The sequence below is a fragment of the Mustela erminea genome, chromosome 17, assembly GCF_009829155.1.
Source record: "Mustela erminea isolate mMusErm1 chromosome 17, mMusErm1.Pri, whole genome shotgun sequence".
Taxonomy (NCBI): Eukaryota; Metazoa; Chordata; class Mammalia; order Carnivora; family Mustelidae; genus Mustela; species Mustela erminea.
Genome location: NC_045630.1, coordinates 27115408 through 27133700, shown reverse-complemented (window position 1 = coordinate 27133700; position 18293 = coordinate 27115408). Strand labels below are relative to the sequence as shown.

Sequence of the window (18293 nt, the reverse complement as noted above, 5' to 3'; positions counted from 1 at the left end):
TGATGGTAGTCTGAAATCGGCCATGGAAGGAGTGTTTCCACCATGGAAATTGGCAAATGCTATAAAGCAGGGTTTTTAATTTTTTCGCTCAGAGGGCTAGTTGTTACATATTTAACAGCACACCACTGACCAACGTTTTTAGTAGTTAAAAAAGTGAAATGTCATCAGATTACCTTAGGGACCCATATTTGACTTGGTAAGTGGGAATAAAGGCTTATTCTTGGTTATCTTGCAAATTATAAGAAACCAAAACAGTAAGTTCTGGATGTCATGGCCCGATGAAGACACACAGTAACCCTTTATTGTATTATTCTCCCTTTTAAAAAGAGACCGTTTAGGTTTTAAAAGAAATGTGACTTCTGTTAGACTAGTTCTTCTTAGCCTTGATCTTGGGGATGATGATAAAGAAGTATTCTTGAGGGTTTATTTTTCCCTCTTGTTTCACATCCCCAATGTCACCCCAAGTATCACCCAAGAATAAGTCTCACTCAAATAGGCTTTCATGTATGGTTTCCTTAGGAAGTGATGATTCACCAGGAGTGTGAGTATTAAGTAACTGAACCTTTAAGACCCACTAGGAGACTCAGTCCAGGGTGCTTGTCATTGCAACTGCCTAGAGAGTAAATAAAAAATTGGGACAATGTTGAAATAATTATAATTAACTTATAAATTTACGTGTGGTGAAGATGTTAATTTAAGAGCCATCACTGGCTTTGAATGTCTCTTCTGAATGTCCTCAGTCTTCCACCTTCACAAGAGCACAGGACTGTGCCAGCTGCTGTTCACAGACTGTGTGAGGGGACAGTGCCTGTCCGCTCTGTTCTGCTCACACTTGTGCCCTCAGATCCTCAGCAGAGGCAGAAATGACAAGCCCTCTAACTCAGACTCATGGGATGCAAATTAGGACCGTATATTTGCAGCGCTGAGCATTTGCTTTGACTGCCATTGCCCCAAATCATTCATTGTACAGAACAGTCTAGAAAGCAGAACTCCCTGTGAGTAGAGATAGCAAATGCTGACTGAAACAAACAAAAAAATTAAACATTCACTTTAAAATTTTTTTTCATTTATGAAACTAAATGTATGTAAATGAGATTTAAATAATTGAACCTCAAATGATCATTTATAAGCTTATATCCTTTCTAATTCTGACATTATTAATGCTCTGAACTGCACTAAGATCTTTGGGATAGCCTGGCCCCTGCACCAAGGGGGGATAAGTTTATATATAGAATCAGTTAGTACTTTGCCGATTCTATTGAGCATTTATTGTACACCCGGCACAATGCCGAGCACTCTTGTGTGGACTATCTTGTTTTGTCCTCTTACCAACACCATGAGATAGGTATTATTATTACGCCTGTTTTACAGATGAGAAAACTGGCTACCACCATCAGCAACCACAGAAGCAAAGATTTCAACCAGGCAGAATGGCTCTAGAACCTTTTAGCCAGTAAACAATACCACTTTATATTTGCTCGGCATTTCACAACCTATAAATCATGTTCACACACACCATATAAATGAAATGTGAAGAAGTCCTTTAATGGCAGCCCTACGAGGTAGACTGGATAGATATGATTGTCCCAATTTTATAAATGGAGAAACTGAGACCCAGGTTAAGGGACTTGCTAAAAGTCGGGGAGTTGGGGGGAGAATCTGCTCCCAAAACCAGATCTTCTATAACTAGTGTTCTTTCCCCTACAATTTGTAGGACGGGTTATGGATTGAGCCCGATGCTATTTTTCATTAATACATAGCCACCTAATGTAACTACGTGAAGGAGAGTTCAGACTGTTCTTTAAGACAAGAATTCAGACTGGGGCTTAGCCTAGAGGTAAGAAACTTATTTTAAAAAGGATTCTCTACTGCCTGCCTCTGGTGATTCAACACAACCAATTCCAAGTTTCCTAAGTGGGACTTCTCCTGTCATAGTCACAGAAATGGCCATTCCAAATTTCAAGTCGTCAACAACTCTTAGGGCACTAGGGACAAGTCGGCATATTTCTTTTTGGTTCCTTCTTCCAGAAAATAAAGTTAATAATGATCCATGCGGAGAACTTTGGGATTTTAAAAGAAGAAGGTAGTGTAGAAGGATTTTTTATCTTGACAGCTTAACTTGGCAAATTTTTTATCTTGAGACCTGAGCCTGGTGGTTAACACTGCCTTCACTTGTGATGATAGAGCAGCAATGGCTTTCTTTGTGGTGGGAGTAACCTTGGGGGCCATGGGCTCAGTGGAAGAGGCCACGACCACCGGCACTTGCCCTATAACTTAGCAGCAGCTGTGTACATCGGGGACCAGTAATTCTCATCAGATGAAGTGATACTGAACTATTAAAAGCACCTGTAGAAGAGCCCTATGCCTTGATTCAATGAATTGAGGATGGAAGCGGAGTACTCATAGTCTTTATTTGGGGTTCCAACTTTGAACTTTGGGGAAGAGCAGGCAGTTAAAAAGGAATAAACGGTGGCCTGAAGAACTGGAGTTGCTTTATCTGCAAAGATTCCACGCAGTTTACTTTCTAGATCCTGCCTCAGTTGTGCACGCAGGAGCTGAGAGCAGTTGGAACCAATTGCATAAAGCGTCTTGCTCCAAGGAGCGAGTAATTTCAGGTGCCAGAGGTCAGGCTGGCTGCAGTGTGGGCAGAGACAGAGGCTGACGTTGATGGATCTCCGCAGGTCTGACTGAAGTCCAGGGAACAGCAATCTGGATCGTTTCAAGTCCTGCTCCGGTGGTTCTTTCCTCCTGCTGACTCATGGGGAGTTTCGGCCAGTTCACCGGACAGACGCTGTGCTAACCTCCTTCACTGGGGACAGATGTGGACAAACAGTTTAACGTGCTTCTCTCCATCACCTCCAATGCCTTAAAAAAAAAAAAATCACTTGACAGGGTACAGCTTTCCTATCAAAAGACTATTTCTTTGTGTATGTGGTTTTTATAATTTTCATTTTTCAATTCTGCTCTACTTAGCATCCCAGAGAGGATTAAAGAGTGCTAGAAGTTGGTAGGAGACCAAGGTTCTCATTCTTGCTCTGCCATTAATTAGCGGTCTGGCTTGGGAAACTCTTTCTGTCTTTCTGGACTGCTGCTTTTTGAATTTGTAAAATGAGAAGCCCAGTGTAACTTCTTTCTATGGCCTGTTTTGAGGGTTCATATTCATGACTTTTTCATTCTATTATCTTTACATGGCCAGAGAACAGAGGCAGGAAGGCTGAGATTTTGTCCTGGGGCAGGTTATGGGCAAAGATCAAGGCTTGGAGTCAAATTTAGTGGCCTCATCAAGGCTAGTCGGTTGTACCCAAGCTCTGGTGGTGTAGGGGGCTCAGAAGGAAGCCCACACAATGGGCAGCTTTGTGCCGTGGCCTTGCCAGAGAGAAAAGGAGGACCCGTGCAGAGGTATATCTGTGGATCTCCATGATTTCAACTTCCTTCTTCTTCTCTCTCCTGTCCTCACTCCTGCTGGAAAGGGAAGCAGTGACGCCGTGGTGTGCGCATCTGGCCAGAAATGTCAAACAGTGGGTAAATAGTCCCCTCTCCCACAGCCTTCTCTCAAAGAGCAAGCAAAGTAGCACTTTAGATAATGACCCAGATACTTCTCTGGAAGAGACCTGTGGTGCTCGGTTTAAAAGGCAGGCGCTGAGAGCAGCACCTCCTGCAATGAGCTGTGGCTGTGGGGTTGCTATAGAAACAGGTAGAGGTGATGCACCTGTCCTTCCTCACATGCTTCTAGAATCTGTAAAGTCATTCATCTGGGGCTCCCGAAGTCTTCTTCAAACAGCACAGAGGTAAAGTGTTGGAGGTAACACGGGTTCACGGTTTGGACTCCATCCAGCTGCTGGGTCTTCCCTGAGCGACAAGGTGGGTTTATCTCCACTTCCATCTGGATCCAGGATTAGGTTAAGATTTTGTCTGCAAATGGACCCACTCTTGTAGAAAAGCAGGGTCAGGAATATGGCAGGAAATGGCAGGGTTGTACAGCCCAACAAAGATCTATTCTGTTAAGAAGCAGATGGGCTACAGAATAGCCATCCAGGGCAATGGCTCAGGCTGACCCTTAGCATCCTCTGCGGGGGCCTCCTGGAGCTTCATCCAGTGGCTGGAATCCAGGGCCATCCCTCAGCCTCCCCTTGCCAGCAGCTCCCTCGTGACTTTGGATTCAAACAAGGCTTCACGTAGCGACGAGGCTTAACTTCAGCTTGAATTTTCCTTTGGAACAATTGCTATAACAACTACATGTGTTTTTAGAAAGACATTTCAGTTCAGTAAACAAAATGGGGAGGCTAAATGAAATAAAAATGTGGAAAAAAATGAAGGAAAGTGAAAAGATTTTTTTCTCTAAGCAGTGTGTTACTGTTTTGTTTTTCCATTATTGCCATGGATCTTGTGAAAGAAATTAAGTTGAAGTCACAGGTGCAGGGACCTTGTCGGACTGGTCCCTTTATCCAGGTGGGGAACTACTAGTGATGCTGAAGACCAGAAAATCAATGAAGCTGACCTCCCAGCAGACAACCCATCAGAAGGTTTAAAGATATTTTATTGCTGTTATTTTTTATTTTAAATCCTCCCAGTGGACCCTCTGAACCCACTGTTACAGATTCACTCGTAAATGGAAAGGATCAAGGTCAATCAGGTAACTTGATACACAAACAAAATGTATCAGCAAGAGCCATTGATTCAGTCAGAAAAGGATGAGCAATAACAGTGAAATGATGAAAATCATCTAATTTTAGATAAAAAAATCTCCAGTGAGATATGAATATTTTCCCCTCTGCTGGATTTAGATCTTCATTTCAGGATATCACCTTTGTATCAGCTTCCACAGCATTAGACTACGTGTGGGGTTGGTTCTAATTTGCTCAATGTCCTCTGGAACAAAGTGAGTCACAGCCTTTTGATATTCTTTTTTTTAAATATTTAAAAAAAATTTAAAAATTAAAAAAAATTTTTATTTTTGTATTGCCTTTTGATATTCTATACTAATTGTTAGAATGTGAGTTGTTGTTTGATGCCTTTAGGACTTTATTCCTGTTTACATTTAATTTCTTGCCTATAAATATTTATTTATTTATTTATTTATTTGAGAGAGAGACAGTGAGAGAGAGCATGAACGAGGAGAAGGTCAGAGAGAGAAGCAGACTCCCCGTGGAGCTGGGAGCCTGATGTGGGACTCGATCCCGGGACTCCAGAATCATGACCTGAGCAGTCGTCCAACCAACTGAGCCACCCAGGCGTCCCGCCTATAAATATTTTTTTTCTGTGTGGACACTAGATCATTTCATCAATTAGGAAGCTCTGGCAATATGTGAGTTATGAAATAACCAGTGTGTCTGGCTAGTCTTGTTTTTGCGGACTAACTGCTCTTTTGCGCAGTAGCGTGGAAAAGGAAAATCATGTTCCTGGAATATGGCAAGCGGCAAGGGGGACCCCTGGGGGCAGGTGGAGCTCTCAGCAGCCCCTTGAGCTATAGAGTGGCCTTGTCTAAGGTGATCCCATGGCGGGACTCTGCTTTCCTTTCCTCCACCGCGAGGACAGCGGAATGCTGTCACCTTTGGTAGCATCGCTTTTGCTCTAGTCTCAGTCAGAACTTTCCGACTGAAGGTGACCATTTCTGGTGTCTGCCTTTCCATCTCATCAATTGTGACGGACGCAAGAATCCGGCTCTCTTAGAAAGCAAATGAGCACAACCCAATCGGGAATTCCTTTGCATGAAATACACCTTCCCTCTCATCTCTCTTTCCACCCCCGCTTCGTTCGCCGAACGCCCTCTGCAGCCCCCCTTCCTACCTCTCATCCTACCTGCCGAGCAGTCAGGGCCCTGGTAGCCATCTTCGCAGAAGCAGAGCCCCTCCTGGCAGTGTCCTCGCCCACTGCAGGCGTTCAGACACCGCTGCTGACTGCAGTCGTCCCCCACGTAGCCCTCCTGGCAGAAGCAGGTGCCATTGGCACATCTCCCCTTCCCCGAACAGTCCCCGGGGCATCTCAGCTCGCTACAGTCCTCGCCTGTGTAGGGCTCTTCACAGACACACTCTCCATCCACGCAGAGCCCCCGGGAGCTGCAGTCTGTCGGGCACCGGAGCTCGGAGCAGTCGCCCCCGCTGTACTCGCTGTCACAGACGCACTGGCCATCCACGCACACACCCCGGCTGGAGCAGCCCAGCGGGCAGTAGGGCTCGGAGCAGTTCTTGCCGAACCAGCCTTCATTGCAGATGCAGCCGCAGGACTGGAGGCTAAAGTTGCCGTGGCCGCTGCAGTGAGGCGTGTAGTCCAGTTGTCCTGGAAGGGTCAAGGAGGAGGTCAAAGGGAAGCAGTGGCTCCTCCTGTAAATGGCGCAGGGGGAGGGGTGGGCACACACCTCTCTCCTCACTCTCTGGTTAGATTTGGGCGGCTGACAGTCAAGCTCAACCTAGTTTGGTACATACCCAATTTCATAACCAGTTCTCACCAAATCTGGGTTGCCTGTGCCTAGCTTGGTGCTGGGGGCAAGGATAAATGAGATCTGGTGACTTGTCCTCCAGGAGTTAACCTTCAGTGTGTCTTAGCTTGGGTCCCCTGGAAGTAGACCTTGGATGAGGGCTCAGGTCAAGGGACTTACTAGAAAGTGCTCCCAGGAGAAACTGATTAGAGAGAGGGGGAGATAGGGGAGGGAGGAGCTTAAGCCAGGGTGCATTAACAGGCAGTCCCAGAGAAGATAACCCGGGTTTAATCCTGCGGGATGCTCTGGCCACAGTGCAGGTCCCTGACAAAGACACCCAGGAGCGGGCTGTGGGGACTGATGGCGACCCAAGGGGAGGTAGGCTGAGCGCTGAGGCTGCTGTGGAGGGCAAGGTCATTTGTGCTACAGACACATCTTGCTCCCTTTCCTTCCTGCCATCTAACTAAGTTGGCTCATTTATCACAACTCAGCACCAGGGTCACTTCTAAGGCTTCCCATAACTTCAGTCTCATTTCATTACTGTTTGCTCTGATCTTTTTGGATTCTATGCATATCTCTGCCCCGGCCCTTTCCACACCATAACTACAGGGGTTAATTTATCTGTCTAGCATGAGTCAAATAAACTAATTAAGCAAACACGAGCCTAGTACCTGCTTGGCATCCTTCTCTGTGCTTGGCTCTGGGGAGATGAAATCAAGCAAGTTACAGCCTTTTTAAATTCTGCCACTTTACCTAGCCCCGTGGTCTGAAAGGACGCCACAGACATTGCTTTAACATAGTTCTTGCTTGTGGATTTTTCCACATCTGCCACGGAGCCCAGTAGGAAGCTGGGAGAAAACCCACTCAGAGGCTGCCCAGCTGGGCACTGAAGAGTTCATGTCCATGGACACCTATGACTTCCCTGTATACCTCAGCTCCACTGAAAAGGCAAAATGGCCTGAAAGTTCCCACCAAAGAATGGGAGGAACAGGAGACTGAATGACTGGACTTTGTCTTCTTCACGTTGTTTATTTATAGTTTTGGTTATGAGGCCAACAAAGAGGTGCGAAAACTTGGGCAATATTTCACCACACAGAATCTGCCCCTAATTTTGGTGTGTTATCTTGGCCTTGTTCCGTGTCATCCCTGCCACCTCCAGCTTCTTCCCTGGAAAGCCTCCAGATACCAGAACCTACAGAGCTGAAAACCGGAACCCAGGATAGTTAGATGAATCCCTTTCTCATTAAAGAATGAATGGCGCGGCTCTAAGGTGCCTTGTGGGCGAGAGGACTGGACGTAAAAGGGGACTAACACAATCTTTATTGGTTAAGGGTCGGCGGATCGCTGTTGCTGCCATGGGACTTACCAGAAGCCAGCCTTTCATCTGTTTAGTCCTAATTCTGTATGTAGTCATCCCTGTCATTGTCGTTTATCAGCATTTGTAGGTGGGGAAAGAAGGCACGGGCTATGTAACCTGCTTAAATACTGGCTAGTAAGTAGCAGAGCCAGGATTTGAACTCAGGGAGTCTGGCTCTGAAGGTGTAATGACCCCTCCCAGAGAGGTCAAGATAGTAATTTCTAAGTGTTCCTAGTCAGGGGTGGGTGAGTCGAGAGGTAAATCTAGACCCCCAGCCTTTGGGGGTGTGGAATCAGCCCTTCGAGCGCGCATTACTCCGTGCGCGTGCGCGTGCGAGCAGGTGCATGTGTGTGCAAGCGCACCCACGTGCGCGTCTGCGGAGGGAGCTGAAGCCTGCATCCTGCGGGAGATGAGGCCAGGTCCTCGGAGACCTTAATGACTATCATTTACTCAGATGGGAGAGAGGCTGTGGCTGAGTGAGCAAGAGCGCCCGCGTTCTCTAGTCCCCGAGGTTAACATGGAGAGATATCAATTCAACAGCCTGTGAAAACCAAAGATGAATGAAGACAGACACCAAATTCCCTGCTCGCCACAGAAGTTGCTGCGCTGAACCGATGTACCATTACCTGACTCATCCCCCCCAAATCAGGTTAATGTATTTCAGACTGAGCAGCGTAGAGAATGCTGCCCCGATTCCCCTGGGGAAGGACCGCATGTAGATGTGAGACGCAGTGGCAGAGAGCTGCAGCCGCGAGCAGAGCAGCGCACTGTTCCCTCCGTGTGTGCGTGCCCGGAGAGAGGCTGCCCCGCCGGCGCACAGTACCCCCCCCCCCCCCGCGCCTTGGCTGCCCTTGCGGGGGGACCCGTGCGCCCCCAGCCCCTACCTGTGGCCGCGCTTTCTGGGCAGCAGTTGCTGGTGCACTGGTCCCGGAGCAGCGACACCTCCCTCTCCAGCATCTCGATGCGGGTCAGCAGCTCCTGCAGCACCCGGGCTGAGCCTGCGCAGGGGCAGGCCTTTTTGGGGAGGTTGATCCTGTGGGTGAAGGTGACCTGGCTCTCGTGGTCCGAGGTCTGACCCGTGTACTCCGCCAGCGCCTCGTCTTCGGCACTCACCTCCTGCTCCGCGGAGGCCTCCAGCCCAGAGGAGCAGAGGTTGTCCAGGGGCACATTAATGTTGTACACGTGGTTGAAGACCATAGGCTGCTCTTTGCCAGAAGCGCTGTAGTTGGCCACACTTCCTTCCTCCTCTGCCGCCTGTCTCTGGACCCCTTCCGTGGTGACCTCCAGCTGACATTCGGAGGGCTTGAGCAGGGAGCCCAGGAGGATCAGGTTGACGCCAAGGAGCATGTTCTTCAGGACCACTGTTTCCCCATCCACCCCCATTCTCTCAGCCAGAGCTCCGGGTTCAAGACCAGCCTGCAGCACACAGCCGGGAGTTGTGGGAATCTGCAAGAGAGACCGAGAAAGGAGATGACCCCTGAGACCTGTGCGGAGCACCAGGGCTGGGCGAAATCCTACAAAGCTGTAGAGGAGGCACTTAGGATTTTCCACGGGTAGGTTGGGAAGGGACAGTAGCTATCAGGATCACAGAAGCCCAGAGCTTTGTCCCAGAGAGGGATGGATTCCTGAAAATGGACACTGCTTCTGCAGAAGGACATTTTGATTTCTCAAAAGGCTTATCTAGAATGCTCGCATCTGAGCCCCATGGTGGGCAAGTAAGGCCCAGCCCAGAGGACCCGTGAGGACTGACAACTGGGGGTTGGTGGTTAAGCTATTCCTCCAAGGAGAGCTCAGAGCTTACTTTCACGTCTGGGTGAGAAGTAGGATGAAGGGTACCAGGGAGCCTCAGGCATACCCTCATATTTTCCCACATATTTGTTAGCGAGGGGGCCCTGCCAGCCACTTCAAAATAACTTATGAACTCCTCTAAGCCCATGTATTCAATACGAGTTGACTTTGGAATAACCAACCAGGCAGATAATGTAGTTCCAAGTAATTGTGGTTGTTAATAATCCTTGGGTACGTTTGTGATTATCGGAGACTGTGTGAGCCGAACTTTCTTTTAATCTTCTCATTAGTTTAGTCCCGGTGCTTTGTGACCACGGGGTGCCTTTCTTCCGAGGTCCTGTTTAAATTGCTAAAATAATGAATTAGCTCCTCTGCTGATTACCTAGTCACCAAAACCCACAGAGGATGAGAAATTTACTGTAATGCAAATCAGTTTTGCAGAAATTATATTTCTTTTTTATCCCCGATGTAAAAGAGGAAAGAGGCTTACAAATTTTGGTTCTAAAGGTAGTGTTACAGCTTCTAAGAAGATTAAAGACGGAGGGATGGGGTAAGGCTAGCTGGGACTGAGAGAAGACACAAATGATGCCTGGTGCCTAGTGATGGGGCTTGGCGCCCAGACTGGGCTCTGTACCTTGCACGTGACCTTCCTGGCCCTGGGGATAGCCCGAGGGGGGCTGATATCCCCATCTCATGATGGAAGATACCCCCATCTCATGATCGAGGCAATTCTGCCTGGAGAGGTTAAGATTTGAATTCAGGCCTGATGAACTTTCACAGACCCCAAGCCTGTCTTCCTAACTGCTGTGCTCTAGCTCATTCCTTGAAAGCATGTTCAATTTTCTGTTGTCTCTGATGGCAGTTGTGTAATTCTAGGATCTTCCTGGGAATATTGAAGCTAGAGACTTTTGCTAGGGTCAGATCCAATGTTCCTTCCTCCGTGAAGCTTCTTCCTTTCACCGTTTCCCTCCTGTCCCTTCATCTGCTCTCCCCAGTGAGGCGAAGTTAAGCCCCGCTGACAGCATGTCTCACGCTAGACCTGCGTCTCCTTTGCCTGGTTCTCCCCACCTGGACTGCAAAATCGATTCTGGTCAGACCACGTCTTATCTGCAGCATTTGATGTGTGCCTCGGGCAGCAAAAGTGCTCAGTGCGTGGCTGTTGGATGAATGAGTGGACGCTTGGAAGGACGAATAAACAGATAAATTAACGAGTGACTGCCCAGTGAGCAAAGGGCTGAATCATTCTCCAACTTATTTGATCTCCTTCCATTATCCTCAAGTTATTCATTATTCTTGTCCCTTTCAGTTCAACTGGACAGTGTCTGAGGGTTGGTTTTGGTAAAAATGATCTGTATTAGTGACTCGTACAAAAACCACATCTCATTACTCAGCCTTTATGTTGTATATTGAACCATAGTCTGTCCCTGTTTCCAGTATGAAGAGGAAACTGAGCAGAGCTGTTAAGATCATGGACACCGGAGCCAGACCATCTGGGTTCAGACCCAGCTCCTTCACTTTTCTAGCTGTAGGCCTCCATTTCCCCATCTACACAATGGGGATTATAACGGTACCTACCTTCCAGAATTGTAGGGATGTTTATTATCTGTACAGTACTTACCTAGTACCTGGCATTAATTAAAATAAATAAATATTGTTTACAGATAATGTAGAATAATTGTTCTGCTTCTTCCCCTCTCCAAGGACTGCCCTGAAATTGCTGGAACACAGGGGAAGTCTCATCCATCAGTGGACACCAAGAAAGCACAAACTTAGCATACCCTTGTTTGAACAAGGGAGAGGTTCTTGGAGCTAATCTGGGACGAGGTGATCCACTGGCCACATCAAGATAAGGTAAATCAGCCTTGGGGATAGATAGAGTGATGTGTCTGAACCAAATTACCCTCATGGCTGTCAGCTCTTTCCAAGGCCCTCAGTGTAGGGTGCTGTTGGCTTTCTGTTTCCGGGTCCCCAGCCATTGCCTCCTTGGAAGGTTGCTTCTGCCCCTTCTATCACTGAGCGCTCCCCAGAATGGCTCTGCTATCAGTCACTGACCCTCGCTCTCACACCGAAGGCCGAGGAGTCTTAGCTATTTCTTTTACTAAACTAACATTGGTTTGTCTGATCCATACTGCTATTGCTGAATAGCTTTTTTTTTTTTAACCCAGGAACTGTAAAATTATCCCATAAAACCCATAGCATGTAATGCAGATTTGTTTGCACGTAGTTGACACTCAATAAATAAGTGAAAGAATAAATGATGTTATAACTGGAAAGGAAGACAAGTGACAGGCAAATTAAGAGGGAAGAATGTCAGGTCCTACACTTAGATCCAAAGCGACAACTACAGAAGTAACCATGGAGAAGAAGTCTTACTTTATGTGTGAATAGCACTTATGACCCTAGTCAATTACAAACTTAACTATGATTCCATCGACAGCGTGATATTGTAACCTCCAAAATCTTACTTAAATTTAGGCTTTATGAATTAAAACACAGAACAAAGGCGAAGGAAAGGGCTGTTTCGCTCTGTACCGCACGAATCATTGACCACTTCTGGGGGACCAGGTTGTTGAAGAGACTCAGTTTTGTCCTATGAGAGGGAGGAACTTGGCATTGGACCAGAGAAATGAAGACTCATGAGGTACATTGGTTCCTTTTTCATTCGACAGATATTTATTGAGTACCTACCATACGTGGGTTCCTTCATTCATAGAAGTCTCTTTCAGGTGTGTTTGCACATGTGTCTGGGCCTGGGTGTGTATGTGTGTGTCAGAGGGAGGGCAAACAATAAATAGTAAAAATAATCGTGTGCAAGTATCTCTTGCTCTTTGAGAGTTGGCGTTATGCCACCTTCACTTGGGAGAGACCTATATTAGTTCTGAAAAGGGTTTTTACATTTAGGAAATTAGGAAAAAAAGCAAAAACAGCATTCAGCATTGATTCTGCTGTACACAGTGATAGAGGCAGTGCGTACCTCAAGCAGTGAGAGGGATGGATGCTGTCCCACTTCCCCTAGGGACGACACTCAGCATCTCAGCTTTGAGCCGCAGGAGCTTTGAACTGTGTCTCTGAGCATCTGTACTTTATCTCAATTTATTTTGTGTGTCCATTAGCAAAATGTGATCTAAGGTGTTAGAAAAGCCCAAGAGAGGTAATTTTTTGGGTTTGGCAAGGCTAAAAAACTATTCCATATGAATTAATGGTACGTGTTTCTTCTCTTTATGCCATTTCAACTTATGAAAGCTTTCATAGGAAACTCTACCTTCAGATAGCAGAGAAACCTGTGTACCATGTATAATGTATCCTATAAGGCATAGCATATGGTATTTGGTGTATGATGATGTAACATTCATTTGTGTGTGTTTGTATCAGCAAATGTAAGTGGAGAAGACTAAAAGATGAGGGGTCGGGGCACTAACAGGGCAGGAAAAGTCGTGCTAATATTACAAGGCATGGTCAGGGAAGGCTTCTCTGATAAGGTGACAGCTGAGCAGAGACCTCAGAGAAGTGGACTGGTGAGCCAAGCAGATAGCAGTGGAACAGCATTTCAGATATAGGGAAAAGCAAGTGTGAGGGCTCAGAGGCAGGATCTGGACTAGTGAGTTTGAGGGACAGTGAGACTGTGGCCAAGCGAATGAAGGAGTAGATGTGGGGGGATGTCAGAGAGGTAGAGAGCCAGTTCAGATACAGCCTTATAAACCGCTACAAGGACTCTGCCTTTTACTCTAGCTATATGGTCACTCTTCTAAAATTCATCCCAGACCAAACATTTCATATGACCTAGTCCCTATTCTTTTTTCTTTTTTAAGATTTTATTTATTTATTTGAGAGAGATAGAGCATGAGCAGAGGGGAGGGGCAGAGGCAGAGGGAGAAGCAGACTCCCAGCTGAGGAAGGAGCCTGATGCAGGACTCCTTCCCAGGACCCTGGGATCATGACCTGAGTCAAAGACAGACACTTAACCGATTGAGCCACCCAGGTGCCCTCCCTCCCCCACCCAGTCCCTGTTCCTGAGAAACTCTCAGTTTTGTGGAGACGATGAAGACACAATAAATAGGATAACAATGCGATGTGATCATTACGATGACCAACACATGCCCAGAATGCCCAGAGAGGGTTGCAGGTAATATGACTCAGGGACAGCTGCACTGACAGGATAGCGTAATTGTCAGTGCCCTTCGCCACGTACTTCCGGCCTGGCTTTCCAGACACATGGTAGGACTATGTTTTCTGGCCTCCTTTTGGTTCGGTGCGGCCATGCCGCTGGGACTGGCTGATCAGTTCTGAGGAAGTGATGTGTGTCCCTTCCAGGCTGGCACCTTCAATGCTGATGAGAGGCCCTTCAGAGCTCTCCCTCCCGTAGTGGCTGGCAGAAGTGCATCATACCCAAGAAGACATCGCGTTTGCTAAAACTCTGACATGTACAAGCACGTACTTGCTCTATCAATGTCAGTATTTGAAAGGCCATGGAAAGCTGAAGGAAGGATTGGACTTCTATTTGCCAAAAGGTCCAAGGGAACTAATTTCTACCAAGTGGGGTAATCTACAAGGAAACCAATTTTGGCTCCATTTAGAGAATAGCTTTTCTAACAATCAGAACTACTTAATTGTCATGGTGGGTAGTGAGCTCCCTGCTACTGGAAGTATTCAGGCACAAGTGGAAAGTCTGCTTAATGAGGACGCTGAAGATGGGATTCCAAGAATTACGTGAGAGGATGAGCTAGAATGGACCTTATGATCTTCTTTTTCCTGATACTCTCATGTGGCTTTGAGGAGTCTACTCACTATAAAACCATATTGGCTTCCTAGAGCTGCTGTCACCAATCTCAACTGAGTAACTATGAACTCTGAACTTTTTGTCTCACAATTCTGGAGACTACAAATCCAAAATCAAGGGGTCAATTAGGTTGGTTCCTTCTGAGTGCTCTGAGGGAAGATCTATACCTCTCTCCTAGCTGGCAGTCCTGGCAGTCCCTGGTTTGTAGACGGGACACACCAAACCCCACCCCCATTGTCATATTGTCTTCTCTGTGTCTTCACATGGTCATCAGTCACATTGGATTGGGGCCCATCATTCCAGTATAACCTCATCTTAACTACATCTGCAATGACCCTCTTTCCAAATGATGTCACATTCTGAGATACTGGGGATAAGAACTTCACTACATTTTCTTTGTAGGACACAACTCAACCCATAGCAAAATCAATAGCTTTACCAGGCACCAAGCTCAGTGTTTTTCTTATATAATTATATTCACTTCTGACAATGATTCTATAAACTAGGGAGGAGTGATGTTTGAGTCAAGATATTTAGCAACTGGCTTGGCTTGGGCCACGGCCAATCAGAAGGAGGCATCAGTCAGTCAGCCCCTCTGTAAACAGGGAGGGCTCTGCGGTGAGGGCTCTGCGGTGTTTTTGCTACCATGCTAGGTCCTCTTTCTTTCCATTATTCGAGAAGAGGAAAATGAACTTTGGGAAAGGCCAAGGAATTTGACCAAGATTGCACAGCTAATGAACAGAGGAGCCAAGACTGAACCCAGATCTTGCTGACCATAGTCTGTACTCCCAACTGCTGTTTTCAGCCAACTTTAATTAGTGGCCACATACCATTCTCATGAAAAGACTCAGAGCTCTTAAAAATCAACACTCTCCTCTCCCGGGATCAGATTTAGGACATCTTGACAGCCATGACTTTTAGCTTAATGTTTTCTCCACCAGTGCAGGCAACTACCCTAGAAACTGCGTTAGTCTCTCCCACTGGGAGGGAAGGCTTGTCTGGTGGGTTCTTTGTTTAAAAGTGCCCGGTGTCCACTGGGTCCCAAAGAATCAAGAACAATTCTAAACTAGTAAACCTTGATCTTGGAGGAGTTGGGGGACACTTTAAAAACTCGTCTTTTCCCAGTAATTAAGGAGACCAGGACCCGCAGAGGTTCGTGCTGGTGTGCGCCCACCCAGCTCAGCCACAAGCCACCCCAGACCACACCACAGGCCCCTCTGCTTCTCTCTAGTGTCTATACTTCCGTGTGGCTTAGGTGGTTGCTCTGGGGACAGGTAGAGACAGAAGGCAGAATGAACGGCGGGGAGGGCTTCATGTTTCTCACTTCGTTTGACGTTGCTGAAGGGAAGGGGAATGAAACGGACATTTATTTAATGCTGACTGAATAAATAGGTCCTTCACTGCGCTAAGCTCATGTCACTTCATTATCTCCAAGGGGCTTTTCTTTCTCGCATCCCTGAAACCTCCCTTTCTGCCTTTATTCTCTACCTCCACCTCCCATTCCAACGAGGAATGTTGACTGTTCAGCACGTGGTCTCTCTCTGTGGCGCTCTTCAGCGAAGCTGGTGGATAGAACTCCGCAGCTTCCTCTGGGGCCTGGCCTCCTCTTGTGACATACCCCTGAGGGCTGCATTCCATATGCTTGTCACCTGTAGAGGGGCCCCACCTGCTCTCAGACCCACCACCCGGCTTTGGTGCGAGGTGACAGCATCACCTGTAAGCTAGATGCCACGTGTTATGAGAGGTGACCTAGGCTGGAGGGGACCAGCAGAGCCTTGCCGTCCCCTCACGGTCTTTCTACCTCTCAGATGGCTCATCCAGCTACAGTTAATAAGACTCCAGGATTGGGGCCATGATGGGCCAGTCAGAGCAGCGGTGTGTGTGTGTGTGAGTGTGTGTGTGTGTGTGTGTGTGTGTGTGTGTGTGTGTGTGTTGGGGCGTCCAGAGGGGAAAGCTGAGGAGGTGGAGGAGGGAACGCGGGAAGCAAGCCAAGCTGGAGAGAGACTCCGACAAGACTTCTAGAGGCAGAGGGAGCAAATGTAAACCTGCGGGACAGTGATACACCTGGGCCTCAGCGCTACACCAGCACTCGTGAGCAAGATAGATAGCTAATGACCCTCGGAAGGAGAGTGCAATAGAGTCGCAGTAATTTGATAGACTGATGCTCAGGAAACCTGTGTGGGGCCATTGATTCATTTCCTACCCCCGCTTCCTTATCAGTGCAATTATCGGGGCCGGCACCAAGAGGAGTCTCTGGGTAATTTGTATGAGGTGCAGAGCAGGCCGGTCCTCCAGGCGAGCTGGTGCCCGGCGGCTGAAGTGCTTGCTCCTCTCCCAAGGCCTGTGGACAGAGCCTGGCTCCCCGAGCCCCGCTGGAGCACCTGCCCCAGCCGAAGCCGGTCTTCGGGCCTCTTCCTGCCCTTGGCCTCCTCCATGGGCCCTCGCCTGGCTTGCTTTCTTCACCATGAGGAGCTTGGCGTGGTTATGGAGAAACACGCACAGAGAAGGGAGAGGAGAGCTGGTCTCCAGAAGCTGGGGGTGTGGGGCGGGTAAGGTGGGGAGGTGACCAACAGGAAGGGCCACTGGTCACTCACACCGAAGCGATGTCTTTGGGGTTTTTCTTTTTCCTTCCCTGCCTCCCACTCCCACGACTCAGAGAGGAGATGCAAGAGATGAAGACAGACAGAAATACCTCAGGAAGAAAACAACAGGAGAGAAAAAAATGAGCGTGCAGGTTGTTGGACTGGTGAGCAGAGGTGATCTCCAGGGGTGGGCGGCCAGAGCTCTGTTTGGATTTCCCAGCTTCTGCCAGCCTTCGTCCCCACTCTGTCCCTGGGGTGATTTATAAACCAGAACTGTATCTGTGGGAAAATGACACTCTTTTTTGTGATTTTTTTTTTTTTTTGGTAAGAATTAGTTTAAAAATAGTTCCCTCCCTGCCGTTGGGATGCTCTGTCACTGGGAGAAAGAGGGTAATTATGAAAGACGCGGGTGTAATGTGATTACAGCCGGCCCCATTGTGTCAGTGGAGGCCCAGTCGGGGCTGCCGGGAGGGCTCGGAGCCCGCTGTCTCCCTCAGCACTGGGCCTTTATTGGGCCTGTCAGATTTCTGAAAAGAACCCGAGGGCAGAAAACTCCCCGCAGTCAGGGCCCGTGGCTGGCCCTGAGCCGTCAGCAAGGACACAGAGTGGTATGGGAGGAGGCACGGGGCCAGGCCAGGGCATCACCTCCCACCGGGCCTGACCATCCCCGACTCCTGACTGGCATTCGCCTTGCCCTGCCCCGGTGTGAACATCAGCACAGAGGATGTGTGGTTCCCAGTCCCACGGGCCCACATTCGCTTCTCAGCACAAATGGTCAGAGGATGTGGGTAGCTTTGTGTCAGTGTGGATTAGAGAAACCGCAGCGGTTGGGGTGGGCAGTCTGGTTTCTGGTCCCCCTCCTGCCTCCATCTGGCTCTACCTCTGAGACTTCTCCCTGGCCTGGCCTCCCAGCCATGCCTTCGTGAAGTATAAGGTCTTGAATATCAGTCACGGGAACTTTACCAAATGAGTAATAAAATCTCAAGATCAGAAGGGGGTTGTGTGTGAGATCATTCCAGGTTGAATTCCTACTTTACAGTACAGCTGGCAAGGCTGGGCATGTCTTACCCCTGAGGGCACTAATTCCCTTTTGGGGACAGGTAGGACTGATAGTCTGTCTTCCAAGTTGGCCCAGGATTTTTGGTAAATGGAGATTCCATTTAACTGAGAATGTATCCAATTTTTGTAGACCCTAGAAAATTCTATAGGGTATTTGAATATATATGTAAAATATATTAATAATAATGTATATAATGTGTTAATAGATTTAAATGTAGTAATATATTACGTTAATACAGTAATAACACATCATAACATCTGTAGAATATTTGAAAATACATAATCTAAAATATTAATAATGACCTAATAGATTAT

The 18293-nt window shown here is 47.6% G+C and overlaps 1 protein-coding gene across 2 annotated transcripts in view; it reads right to left on the bottom strand.

Annotated features, from left to right (window-relative positions):
* The window catches only part of TNR (tenascin R), a 397496-nt gene that overhangs the window by 73916 nt on the left and 305287 nt on the right, over nt 1-18293 (bottom strand). For both annotated transcript variants that reach the window (XM_032318828.1, XM_032318829.1), the window contains exons 3-4: nt 8657-9218; nt 5800-6276 (exon numbers count right to left, since the gene is read on the bottom strand). In XM_032318828.1, coding sequence (XP_032174719.1) covers nt 5800-6276; nt 8657-9155 — 976 coding nt within the window. In that variant the 5' untranslated portion in view covers nt 9156-9218. The remainder of the gene's footprint in view (nt 1-5799; nt 6277-8656; nt 9219-18293) is intronic.